Source organism: Sparus aurata, chromosome 5 (assembly GCF_900880675.1).
Source record: "Sparus aurata chromosome 5, fSpaAur1.1, whole genome shotgun sequence".
In the NCBI taxonomy this organism is placed as follows: Eukaryota; Metazoa; Chordata; class Actinopteri; order Spariformes; family Sparidae; genus Sparus; species Sparus aurata.
The window spans coordinates 20,369,458-20,384,130 of NC_044191.1; the positions used below are offsets into that span (position 1 = coordinate 20,369,458).

A 14,673-nucleotide genomic window follows, 5' to 3' on the forward strand; every position below is an offset into this window, starting at 1 on the left:
TTTTAGGCCGATCATTCTGTCAATAAAATATCTGAAAGTACTGATTACAATATTATTTCCCAGAGCCCAAGGTAGCATCTCCAAATTCCTTGTTTTACCATCAGTCCAGAACAGTAAGGTATTCAGTTATCTACACTACACTATCAAAAGGCAAAAAAAGTGGCAAATCCTCACATTTAATCTCGTTTGGAGATTAATTAAAGACTAAAGTAATTAATCAATTATCAAAATAAGTAACATTTTACTTTTGTCAGTGGATTCATCATATAATCAACTCCTTATTTTATTTCTGAAGCTCTTCAAACTCATTTTCCAATGTCAATGTACCACATCTTCAAAATCCTTGTAGCACTAGTATAATATAGAATTGGGGCACAGTGTAGTTGTAAATTACAATATCACTGTATTTTTAATTCAAGCTAACAAAATGGATAATATGTCCAAAAGTTGAACGAACCTCTGTTTGGACTACATGACCAGACAGGATAACACAGGGATGACTTCTTCAATCTTTAGTTGTGGCAGTACCTTAAGGTCAAAGTGAGCAATTTGTTTGCAGTGCAGGTAGAAGACTCCGTCCAAGATCTGCTTGAGGAACTGAGTGGCCTCCTCCTCGCTCAGCGACTCCTTCTCTGCCAGGAAGTCAAAGAGCTCACCGCCGGCCACACTGGACGAGGAGAGAGAGAGAGAGAGGGAAAGAAAGAGAGAGAGAATTAAAATGCGAGATTTCTCAGATCAGAGCCAGCTACAAATCCCTGCTTAGCGGAGCTGAGCTGATGTAATCTAATCATCCCGGTGCATTAGAGCGTGACCAATTTACACATCCAGAGTGCATTTTAACCAGCGCTGTTTAAATAATGAAAATTCTCCATTAAATACAATGGAGGATATGAAAAAAATGAATATGCCCCAAAATTTCAGCTAAGATTGTTTTATTGGAACATTTAACGTTTGTTTTAGTCTCAATAATATGTGATCTTAAAGCGAATAAAAAGACCTCACAAGGATGATAGTCAGGATATGGATGACATTAACACGAGAAAGAAAGGAAACATAAAAAAACTTGTTTATCAAATCAAAATCAACAGTGTTCATCTAAATTAAGCTTATAACGACATACAGACAGCGAAATATTGGAACTAAATATCACTTTGATCCATGATGTTTAATAAACGATGCTGACTGATTTTTCTCTTTTGGGCAAAAGAGACTCAACAAAATACTGTAAATGATTTAATATTAATTCAATTCTTGGTGCCATGGCTATTTTCTCCTATCAGGATTTAATTATACTGCTTCTCATAAAAATCCACTTTTAAAGCCCGTTAATATCAGCATCAGTGCTTGCTCATCACTGCCAAGACATTACCCACAATTTTATCTATCGAAATTTATAGAGGTCTGTTCATGTCAATTTCAGATCAGAAGTAAAGATATTTCAATAAAACCAGAGCATGATTCAGCACTCACTCAGACAGAGAAAGCAGAAGAAGAGCAAATGTGCAGATAATGTAATTACAGCCATGCTTATCCAGTCGTCAAGTGTTCACTCAGCCAAACACACATCAAAACACGTGTTTGTACAGTATACAGTATGTGAAGAATTAGTCTAACAGTTAAATGAAAACTATTATTTTAGCAGCCAATTCTCCATATTTCAGTGAAGGTTTATTCAACCATTACTACCATTTAATGACATTATTGATATTGAAATTGATATAAAATGTAACTTAACTTTTTGAAAAAAAAAAAAAAAAACTGCTGTTAATGCTTTTGCAGGGATATAACACACACACACACAGAGACAGACAGACACACACACACACACACAGACACAGACACACACACACACACGCACTCTTCAGGGAGGAAACACCAGACCAGCTGCACAGCTGGGAACTTCACCCCTCCTCCCACCAAACATCATCATCTGCTTCAGTGGTTAACAGGGTGTAAACGCACACTCACAGACAGGAAAGAGACGGTTTCTGCCCGAACATACCACCTCTGCCTCTTTTAGCACTGGTCGTTCAATGTGTTATGCCAAAGGACAGTCGCTGTCACAGTTGCATTTACCCAGAGTGCAGGAGAGGGAAAGGATGTGGAGGACAAAGGGGCACAACATGAAGCCTAATATTTTTAGCATTCACGTGTAACTTGTTGTTTTACCTGCCCTGGGCTGGAAAAAAATAAAACACAGTATTCTGTCATCCTACCAGCTTTGAATGCTAATTGTGATTTATGTAGAACCAGGAACGTATTTCTGGTATTACCAATTATACCATGATGTGCAAATTAATCAAAATGATTCACTTTTCAAGCAGGCAACCTTTACCCTCTCCTCCAAAAGATTACCTTTGTTAAAAATATTACAAGTAATCTTTAACTGGTTTTTAAACAGTAAATATAATGTAATATAAAAACACAATACTGATGCCTCTATGTGACCTAGATATGCAAACAAGAGCGTGAGTGAGAAGAGTGGCTATTTCTGTTCTGTTCTTATTGCCTGTCACCAGGTTGGATTTTGATACACATGTTGAATAAATCACAAAATGAAAAACATTTTTGTGACAGAGCAGAGGAATCTCACAGCCTGAGGAAAGAAGCTGCTCTGTAGTCTAGTGGTACGGTCCGACACTAAATGTTCTAGCTCCTAGTAGTAGCTTTAAATAAACTCCTCAATACAAATTCTCACTGCTTTGGCTCTTTGTAAGCTGTAGTGTCACACCCTGTCACAACTCTCAGTCAATTACAAGACCCCAAGGCTGAAAAATCAGGTTAACCAATTTCTCAAAATTGTCCTCTGTTGTGTGTCAGAAGACACAGAGCGTTAGTAATATAAGCTTGGCTTCATCACTGAGTCATCAGCTGCTTGCTGAAATAGGATCAACAAAATATGATCTCCTTAATTCTAAAATCCTGATTTTAAACCAATAATAGTACATGGGGGGTGCCGCAGTAGGGAGTTCAGGCAATTACAGACAGGGTTGTCCAGCCAAAAAGTCAGTTCTGGTTCTACACAGAACTGCACTGGACAGTCAAATATGTAAGCAACCATACCAGGTTGAAGGACTTGTAGCATCGAGGGAGCGGAGACAATGAAGGCTGTTGTGCCGACTTCATATAGTTATACAATCAAACATGGCAATCAAGGAAGTATGGACTGCTAGTGTCTTGAGACTATACTTCCTTGTTCATATTTCATTGTCTGTCAGTATCCCATATCAACATGCCCACACAAACGAGCATGACTGACAACAATGACAAATATCTCGTCATATGAGTTCCTTAGATGACAATCTTATCAAGTGGTTGTCAGTGGCTTAGAGTGCATATTTCAGGGAGTGCTTGACCCAGATAAGTTTGGGAATTCATGAGTTAATAGCAATGAATAAATAAAACAATAAGTACTAAATTAAAGTTATAAATCACCATGACACACAAGGAAATAAAAAGCCATGTATCCACAACCCAGAACAGAAGCCATGATTATCATATTATCATAATTATCATGCCATTACTATATGTAACCCTCACCTTTGAGATATTTGCCTCAATGTTAGACATGTAGCCATCAAAACTTTAAGACAGACCTGTGCTCTACTCTTTCAAACCAAGCAAAACATCAGCAGTGGGGAAATGGAGAATGAACCACTATATAAGGCCCAGTTTCCCTTGTCACAAAACAGCTCAGGGAGTGCAAGTGAAAGGGAGTCCTGCAAGAAGTTAATTACAAAAAACCCTTTATTTAAATCTAACTTGACACAATTTAATAATGCAGTGTAGAAGTGAGCATGATCAGTGAGAACAATGCTTGAATGTGTGAGGTACAGTATGTGCTGCTGTGGAGGTGTTGCATGGAGCCAAAATAAGCCAAACAACATACATGATGGATGCCAGCTGGAAGAGAGGGAGAATTAATGGGCCAGTCTTGTACAGGCTTTATGGTCCATGCAGATCACTGATGACCCTAGTGAGATGTTGGAGTCTGACCATCCTAACACCAACTTACACCAATCCACACAGAAATCTCGGGCTATGTTTGGACTTCCAGCCTAAATCTGTTTTTTGGCATATAAAGATTGTTTTCAGATTGATTTGAGGAAATCTGGACAGCGAAAAAACATGTGAAATGCGTTTTTTTGCAAATCATCAAAACATGTGATTCAAGTTGGACTTCTACTGATGCGTCTCAGTCTGATTGCCCTGGACATTCAAGTTGGATTTCAAAGTGTCTTTTGTGTCACTTGCAGCACAACACACAATGACACTGTCAAAATTAGAAAGACGGATGTGCTTCGGAGCAGCTGAGCAGAATCCATGATGCTACTAGCAGGGCGGTCCTGACAACACTGAGAACAACAGTCTTTGGAGCCACACTGAAATACACAGCACCACACATTGACAGTGTGACTGTTGAGAGGAGCGAGATGGTCAATCATGCTTCCATGCTGGAGCGTCACATCACCAGCATACAGATAATGACAACTACCTCGTCACAGCAACCCATGCAGATATGTTTGTGATGTCTGGACCAAAAATCTGATCTGATCACTTAAATAACGCAAATAATAGTCTTTCAGCTCTGATCTGAGAGAAAAAATTGCAGACTTGCATGCAACCCTTGTCATCTGGTTCATCCAGTCACAAGCTGTTTCCTAAAAATTAACAACCTCTTATTGTTTTAATGATTATCATTTATGTAACTCTCTGTCTTGTAACAGGATGAATGGTGTCTCAAGACATAACACTGTTATGCCTTAATGATCTTTGTTTGTCTTTAGCACAAACATTACATTGAACATTACTAATTTCTATATAATGTTGCTTTAAGGACAATTCTTATACCAAAACTGACATAAAACCATTAACAGAAGGTCACAAATCACAATCAAATACATTACAAAATACCTAGAAAGTGTTCAATGCTCTGTATAGTGAGGGCTTTCTTGCTCTTGTTGACTTTTATTGTGGAAGAAGTGACTCAGAATACTTGCTCTTTGCAGGACCTATTGGCTTTAATGTGTTTGCTTTAAATTGGACTATGCTCAGCCACATTTTCCCAAACCTGTGAACTGGCAACCTTCACAAGTCCACTTCTACATCTTCTGGGTTCATTCTACCCACACAAAAACAAAGATCAACTAAAAAGAAAAGATAATCGATGGATCCTCCCTAATGGGATGAATGATACAATTTCAGCAGAGGACTGAAAGCTGTCTGCTCTTAAGCAACCGTGTTCAAATGGATTCATTTACATACTAGGGGTGGTGAAAAAAATCGATTATTGATTAATCGCGATTATAATATTGACGATTATGATTCGATCTCATACATGACCGTTACAGCTCATTATGTCAGCAGTTAATGGAAGCTAATGTCCTATGTACTTTAGGCGAAAGCTATGGATGACAGCCACACAAGCGCAAATATGTGAGAGTTTCTCAAAGCAATGGCAGACGAGTGGGGAATAGAGAAACACGCCCTGGTTCTCGTCACCAACAATGCTTCTAACATGAGTCCGGCTGCTGAGCTTGGCAACTTTCTTTTAACAGTGAAACACTACATTTAAAACAAATTAAAAAATAATAATTTTAATATTACAGTTACACTATACAATATTGAAGGTGCTGTGAGGTGTTACTCAAAAGATAAGTAAAATAATTCAGCAGCTGACTGATGTTAAATGGAAGATCAATAATCGTTAATAATTGAAAATCGAATCGATAATCGTTAATAATCGAACATCGATTTGTAATCGAATCGAGACTTCAATAATCGGAATCGAATCGAATCGGGAAATTGGGCCGATTAACCACCCCTGTTACATACGTCACAGTAGTTCTGAGATTCGTACAAGATATGATGTTATGTACAGTATGGATCATAAAATTAATGGATAATGTACAGTTAATTGCTATACCACACCAAATAAACCCACAGTATTCTCCTTTCTTACTGTCACTGATCAGGCATGATTGCAAATCAAAGGGGCTATATGGTTGAACTGTACACGTGGTTGTTGATGCTCTTGACAATTTTTAAATCCTTGCAGAATCCATTCGAATTTCGGGAGCGCTAATTTAAATTCCGAAGTTGTGTAATACAAATGTATTCAAATAACTGGTAACTGCAGGGGTTTTATTATATGGAAATGGGAGCAGTTTTTCACGTTTTTACAGTTTGAAAGTAAAACTTAACAGACCAGAAATGTGCATTTATCTAATGAGAAGCAGGAAGGGTTCATGTTGTTGTCTCTTGAAACAACAGCACATGTTCTGAACTTTGGGAATGAGGAAAGATTAGATCAATTTTACAAATATTTGATAGAAAGACAACAAGTTCATAGATGGACTTACGGAAACAGCTTATTTTAATGGGTACACGCTTTGGATGCTGCAGTGCTGTACAACCATCTATCCAGCACTTTTAAATACTTTGAGATGTTATTTCCAGCCACAGTAAAGTGAAACAAGTTTACTGTACTGATCTGGAAATGAGCCATTGACTTGTTACAGTATCCACACACGTTGTAATGTGGGCCTTGCCTGATTCTGCATTTGCTGTTTCTTGCAGATCTATTATAATATATGATCACCAGTCAGGAATGTTGTCCGGCAACTGCAGCTCTCAGTATTACACTCATTTCTGCTGGCTGTAAGGTGACCTACTAATGGAGGTATTGTGTATTGTGCTTTGGTGCTTATTTGTTCAGAATAAGTGTGTTGTCAGCTGGATACTTGTAATGTAAACATAAAGGTTTTACAGCAGAGTTCCATGTAACCTGGTAAAACTGGTCTAACAGGTGCAATTGAAAAAGGGGCCTCAAGTTACACAACACCTCTGACAAGTTACAGTCACGCATTATTACAAGCCACCCTGAAAACTGGCTACTATGAGGACTTGTGATCACCATCTGACTGATTTAGTTTTTAAAATAGTTAAAAAATAAGTTTGTTTATGCCTTCTTGTATTTCCCCTTGTTGATTCTAAAACTTAAGATCTTTAACAGAAGGGAGGAAGGGTCTGATGAAAAACTGAATCGTGGTATAAAGGGAGGTGTAACTTTTCTGGAGCTTACTACTGACGAGATATTCAAAATTATTCTATTATTACAAGATGTCTCGGCTTCTGCAGCTTCGACCATGCTTTTTTTTTTAGTTCAACTTCTATAGAAGTGCAATGACTGGAGTAACCATTTCATTTGAAATCTGAACTGTAAAGAGAACAATTCCCTGATAGCAAAGAGGACTAAAGGGTACAATCATTTTTAAGCTGAATACCTTCAAGGCCATAATAATTAGAAAATGCAGAGTCTCCCCCCCCCCCCCCCCCCCCCCAATACCTGTTATGCAAAAAAAAAAAAAAAACTCAGTTTTTCCACTTGCGATGAGCACAGAAAAATAAAAGATGACAAAGCAACTCACAGCTCCAGGATCAGGATGACCTCTGCCTTGTTTTCAAAGACCTCATGGAGCGTGATGATGTTGGGGTGCTGGATCTCCTTGAGGATGTTCACCTCGCGCTCGATGTCCTCCCTCGTCACCCCTCGACGACTTGACTTGCTGCGTCGCTTCTTGATGAATTTGGCGGCGTACTCCACACCTGTACTCCTGTGCCGGCATCTTCTGACCACAGCAAACTGACCGCTAGCAAGGGGAGAAAAAAAAATTGGGTTCAAAGGTGCATCTAGCCTTGAAACAGTAAAACCAGAATGAACATCTACCAAAGAGCATCTCCAAAGCTCATCAATTTAACACGTTCCATCTCATCTCTCTACAAAAGCAAGTAACCTCTGTCTGTCTGTGTGTGTGTGTGTGTGTGTGTGTGTGTGTGTGTGTGTGTGTGTGTGTGTGTGTGTGTATTCCTCAAATATCTCTGCGGATCAGGATCAGACTGACCTGAGAGTTTCAACATGGCTGCTGCGTGGTTCAAGGGTGTGCTATTTCACATTTGTTTGGACTGCAATGATACCGTTAATAAATTATTTCATAAATGCTTTACAAATTCCATGAGCATTGTCCACCGGAGCCCCCACATTCACGTGCGCACCAGAGCCAATCACTGCAGAGCCCACTGCGACCCCCCCATCTTAAGAAACAAGCAGATTTATATCTGCAGCGGCGCAAGCTGGACCGGGATTTTGCCGGCGGTTCGGTCCCGTTCTGTGCATCTAAACTGACTGTTGTGGATTAATGAGACTAAACGAGTCCGGACCGAGTCTGTTCTCGGGGGAGATCCGGAGGAGATCCGGAGATGCGTGGACAACAAAGTGGATGTTCGTGTGTAGCTAGCTGCTAGCCACTAGCCAACCTACAAGGCCCACCTCCCGAGGCGACCGGACCCACCGGCACGTTCAAAACCGGACTTAGGGTAAATAATGTCCGCCACGCTTTTTCGCGAACATTGCCGTCACGTTTGCTTTGTGTCTGGTGCTGGAAGAAACGGTAAAAACGGGCTTTTGTCACGAAAGTGTCCAAGCAGCAAGTTTGGTTGATGAGGAACAGGAAGTTGTGGGAGGGACCTAGGCGGATGATTGACAGGCCGAACGACGGTCGGTGTATAGACAACGATATTGAGAGTTGAGAGATTTGTGACATTTAGCGTGTCTGGAGTGTGTAGTAAGTGTGTTATGTAGTGTTTGGTGTAGTGTGTTTAGTGTGTATTGGAGTTGGTTTTTTGTTTAATGAGTCAAAACAATGAGGAGAAGCTGAATGTGGAGCAGGCAGTGCAGCTATTTATTCAGCTGGAAGGAGCACAGGCAGACCTGAGCATTGCCTGCATTTAAATGTAAATAGTTACATATAACTTCGTACATTTTTTAAATGTATGCACATATTTAGCAAACAACGATTTATATTTGCATTATAAGTAAAAAAAAAAAAAAAGGTTTTTTAATCATATTTGTGGTTTTCACAGTAAAAAATCTAACTTTTTCTACTCAGATTTTATGTTTTTTTGTGATTTTAGGTCCACTGTGTTAATACAGTATGTCAAAATGAAAAAATAACTGTACAGTCACAAATGTGAGGTTGTGCTGAAAATAATGACACCAAGTAAATAGTTTTTAGGGTGAAATATAATAGCAAAATCAAAAATAGTCAAAAACGGCCAATTATACCCTGGAATATCGGATTTCACAACAAACCTAAATATCCCTGACGTCCCACCTTCAAACACAGCCTCATTTGGCCATCCATGAAAAAGCTTCTTAACCTCCCACTTTTCTATAGGAACACATATTTCCTACGGGCAATGCACTAGTTTGTTTAATCTACAACACAATAGGTGCTGGTTGGCAGATTCTGTTACATTTGGACAAACCCAAACTGGCTGTTTCCCCCCCGTTTCCAGTTGCTGAGCTAAGCTAACTATTTTCTGGCTAGAGATACACATTACCATACTGATTGATGAGATTGGTCTCAATATGCTCATCCAACTCTCTGCAAGAAGGAAAATAAGTGCATTTCCCAAAATGTTAAACTACTCCTTAAACACTGTCAGGTTAATATTACATTTCTACCATAAACAAGACTGAACCATGACTAAAACCCATCTACACAATGATCGCAACCCAAGAAACAAAATACAATATATAGACAGCAGAATTTGATGACAAATAGTGATGAGCACACAATAGAAACTGTCAAAATGAACAACAGACAATAGAGATGTGTAACAGAAATAGATAATGCATCAATCAGCTGCTAGGACACAGAGGCTCAAGTGTTTCATTCCACAGGGGTTTACTACCGCGCACAAATACATTAAAAAACAGACTTTTGGCCATATATGTATCAGTTTCAAAGTGGTAAACACAGACATCTGAGCCAAAAAGGGGTGGGCGGGATTATAAGGCATTAAAACTGTTGATCAGAAAAAGCTTTAATTAATAACTGGCTGGTGCATCATAGCCAACGCTGCCTGGATACAGAAATAGCATTGAATGCTGAATAAAGACACCGGTTTGTATTTGGATCCAATATCAGATCAGATCAGACGTTTGGAGGTGTTTCAGAGACTTACGCCAATATCAAAACCCAGTTTGTCCATTAAATATATAAAATGATAATCCATCTGTCTTTTCTTGTTTCCTCTTTTGATTCACAGATCCATCTCTAACTTAAAGCAGAAAACATGCTAACTGAATGCGCAGTGCTTCCCAACAGAGTACAAAAAGACACCTGCCTTCACCCTCCATCATCAGTTTGACAACAGTGTGTAAATTATAGACAGGCAGCACAGCTCTCACACACTGTCAGCAGCACACTGATAAGAATCACGGCTCAGCACAACATCAACAACATCTAACAAGTAATCCTATACCACACACACTATAGACTTATTTCAGAAGAAAGCAAAGACCTTCACTCCATATAAAAACACACCATTCACTACAACCGAGTTATCGAAACATATCAGTCTCAGAATATTAGTATTTTGTACAGGGGGAACTAAAGCTATGGTTAATATCCAACAGAAATAAAAGTTTTCACCTCTGCTGTTCAAATTACATAATATTAAATACAAGATTGAGTGCTGAAGTTTGCTGTGTTTATATGATGTTTCAGCAGCATCTGCATCTTTACCCACAAATACAGTTATAAAAAGTTTAGTAGCCGTTCTGTGAAATATGTATGATTTCTTTTGGAGACTGTGTAATTCTTTTTCAAATCAACCCCTACATATGACCACATCCATTATTCACATTTTTCCAGACATTCTACAACAACTGTTGGTTAAATCTAGAGCTGAAATAATGACTTAATAGCTCAGTTTAATTGCAACAACTCAGATGATTGTTTTGGGTTATTTTCGGATTAAAAATACAAAATTTCTCTTTCAAATTGGAATGAAGTGGGATGAAGTGAAGTTTTTTTTTTTTTTTTTTTTACATAAAGCAGCAATATGACTAAATGTTCCCTGTCTTGGATATTCAGTTTTAGCAGAAAATACAGGTTTTGTCCAGATTTGACCATGATTTGGATCCAAATGAGAAACATTTTAATTTTTTTTTAAAGAAGCTCCTGAGCACACATCAGCTCTCTTTCCAGCCCAAGTGTTGTCCACCTGTAGTTTACAAGATTCACAGGGTGCAGCACACATGATCCAAGCTAAGTGGAACAAAGAAGAAACATGCACGCTTCCATCCAGATTGCTTAAATGCACACATAAGCACTTAAACACCTACTGTCTAGGCAAACCAAATGTGGCCAGCCTGCGTGACATTTTGGTGTGAAAATTTACTCTATGTATGAACAACACAGGAGTTGTTATGGAAATCCTTCACCATGTTGCCATGCAGCACTGTTATTGAACACTGTTATCTGACTGGATAACGCTGACTCCACTGTCACTTGACCAAAACCCTGCCAGAATAACCACTTGGGGAAGCAAGGACACTTGGCTGAGGGCTGTTGACGCCTCCGTCGATTGTGCCTCCTCACGGCCCTGGCAATCATGAGGCACTTAGTGTACCAAACACCCACAGAGGGAGGAAGAGAACAAGAGAGTGGGGGGTGAGAGAAAACGAGAGGAAGAGTGCCACATTCTGTCAATTTTTTTTTTAATTTCCATGTCCAGATTTTCACCCAGCTTTATAGAGGAGAGGATGCTATCTGGCAAAAGCTTCCTCTGCCTTGGCAAAAAAAGAGAGAGGGCCCTGCACTGTAATCTGACTCCGACAGTGCCAAGACTGGAGTGCACTGTTTTCAGGAAGCAGTTTAGTAATTTAGCTACATGTTCTTGGCCTAATCCTCTCTCCACAATGAGTCTCCCAATATTTGATGAGTAAATGCAAATCAAGACTACATTACTACCAGCTGTAGAGGAGCTTTAAAGGAAAGAAGAAATAAGGCAAGAGTGAATTCTCTCCGGACTATCAGTAACAAAAAACGCCAACCTGCTCTGGTCTGTAGCTGCAGTATGTCCCTTGAATACATCAGTGATGTCTGTGGCCATGTCCACGTTCATGTCGACAAATCTTATGATACTATTTAGATTTGAAAGCCATTGCATCTATACTTACACTTTCAGGTAAATGCACACAGAAGGGCTGCAACAATCTTTTTTTTTTTTAAGACAAAATGTCAAACATTTAACGGTTACAGCTTCTTATATGTGAGGGCAGTTCTATTGGCAGGCACTACTCGCTCACTAGAACAGGGTCACACGGTATAAAATTGAACTGCACAACAACACAGCTTCCTCTATTTCTGACTGTCTAGTTCCGTTTCCTCAAAAGTCAGCAAGATGGTTCATAATTGGTCTGCTGTTCTAATTTGCAAGACAGTCCGACAAGGTGTATCTCTATGCAAGAGCACCACACACATTTTATCCGCGTCCACGAGTAAATCCATTAATTGCAGCAAGTACCTATGAAATAAATGATTTCCTTTGTAAATGGCTAATATGACAAAGCCTGAAGCAAGTTGAAACTTATTTCAGTTAAATCTGCTACAATCCAGTCAGTGCAAAGGAAATTAATTGACAACTACATAAACACATCAATTCTAGGTACAGCTTCTAAAATGTGACAACATGCTGTTTTTCTTTGTCAGATAATATCTTATATAATAACAATAATATCTGTCACTGACACTTGTAATGTGAAACTCACTTCACTGAAACACAAAATTAGCAATAATAGGCAGAGCTGGAGGTCATAAATAGTTGTCAGCCCCAAAGCTCGAAATGTACATTTCCAACCAAATTGCAGTGACATTTAGTAGGAAGTAAACTGATTCCTCTGACAGTTAAAAGACTGTTTGTGGATAATTAAACTACAGACTAACTTAGAGGAATGATATCTCTTTAAGGAAGTGACTCGTCCTGTGACTGAGCCAGAGAAACGATGCAGATAATGTGAAGAAGAAAAGAGAGCTGAGCATCACAGCTTTCTCATGTTAATGACACTTCCACCCCCATTCAGTATTGTGGTTTCCACCTCTTGTCAGTCAGGCTTCCTTCGTGTAGACAGAGAGGATGGAAACATCAGGATTTGATCTGTTCACATACATATTCACACAATCAGTATTTAAATGACTGGCCACCTGTTACACACCTGCCTGGCAGGGTAAAACCACAGTAAAAGACTCAGCATACCATCGTACCTCAAAGAATATTCACTGCAACACTTTATAATAACATTATTAATAAATAGTACAAGTAATAAGAAAAGGTAAAGTGTTGTGTAGTTTAACCCTTTTTCACACATTCAGGTGAACAGAAAGTAAACTGCAAATTCAACCACCGAAACTAGAAAAGTTGGACAGACAAATGAATCAACTGAAATGCCAACAGTAAACACAACTGCAACAAAAGCAAGCAGCTTTCACTGGACATCCTTCAGCCCATTCCTGAGCTGTCAAACTTTCCAGCTCTGAAAGTTCATGCAGAGGAAAAGTCTAAAGTGTGAAGCCGTGGGACTTGGTGTGAAAATACAGTTAAGGATGAGAAGGAAAACAAAACTGATTTCCTGTTCTTGATTACACACCATCTGTGCAGTGTTGAAGACATCCTGTGACACTCCAAATGTTATTCTTTTTTCACATTTACTCGCCTAATCAGTGCAGTGATCTTGAGTTCTTACAAAGGGTTTAATTCAATTCTGTAGAGAACACCTTTGAAGTAATTCAGGGACCAATCTTATGTGAGAAATGTGAAAGTGTTGAACTTCAGTGATTTTGTGATTTGCTATGGTCATGTCATGCTTGTTCCTTTGCTCCATGAATGCCTACATTAGTGTTTTTTTAATTTCCCAGGACTTCATACTACAGCAAGATGAAGAATTTTACATAGCAATCTCAATCTTCTGAAACCCTCGGAGAAAAACAAACTTTACAATGTCTGTTGGATAAATACACTTTGACAGTTATGACTTAGTTACATGGACTCTTATGTTAAAGCACCTGTTAGGTGTCAGGTTGAGCATGCTCTGACAAAGACTGCAGCGAAGCATAACAGTGACTCTGGAGATTTGCTTTATGACGAAGGAAAAGGAGCTGGAGTTGCATCTTTAAGGTTGGGAAACACACAGCAATGCCATTTACTTAAGAGGCCATTACTTAAGAGGGTGGTTAGAGTAATACAGGCCAGGGGTGGGGTGAACAAAGAGGCTTTGGAATGACAAAACAAAGTGAAGAAATAATTACATGCTCTCCTTTTTCGTTCACTATCAACATAAAACTGTCTTGGGTGTATCAATAATTACTTTTTTTAGTCAGTTTTCCAAGGTTGGAAGTTAACTTTTTGATCCTGTGACTGATAATACAACAATTCAAGTGTGATGAGGTTTTGGCAACACTCAACAACACTAATGCACTAATGTTTGTAATGTACTTTCTTGTCTTTGTCTGCTACAGAGCAAGATGGCTAGGGAAATCCAAATCAAGTTATGATGTGCTACATAAAACACAGATTGAAAACAGATTAATGACAAAAATCTGAGCACAAGAATGCATCAAACTGTGCAGTGCTGCAAACGGTTTTATTTACAAGTGTAGTTAAATGACTGCATTTGCTATCTGCATTGTAGTAAATCAGCATTAGTCCATATCTATGATGGTTGAGCAGAAATATGAATATAAATACTGGTTGACTCTTTCATAAAGAAACAGTTTGCTCTCTATCTAAAGGAGACAATACAGGTGACAATAATATAGCTAAAAA

The 14,673-nt window shown here is 38.9% G+C and overlaps 1 protein-coding gene across 3 annotated transcripts in view; it reads right to left on the reverse strand.

Moving 5' to 3' along the window:
• The window catches only part of dapk1 (death-associated protein kinase 1), an 82,055-nt gene that overhangs the window by 46,860 nt on the left and 20,522 nt on the right, over positions 1–14,673 (reverse strand). For all 3 annotated transcript variants that reach the window (XM_030416923.1, XM_030416925.1, XM_030416924.1), the window contains 2 exons: positions 7,431–7,652; positions 529–667 (listed from right to left, as the gene is read on the reverse strand). In XM_030416923.1, coding sequence (XP_030272783.1) covers positions 529–667; positions 7,431–7,652 — 361 coding nt within the window. The remainder of the gene's footprint in view (positions 1–528; positions 668–7,430; positions 7,653–14,673) is intronic.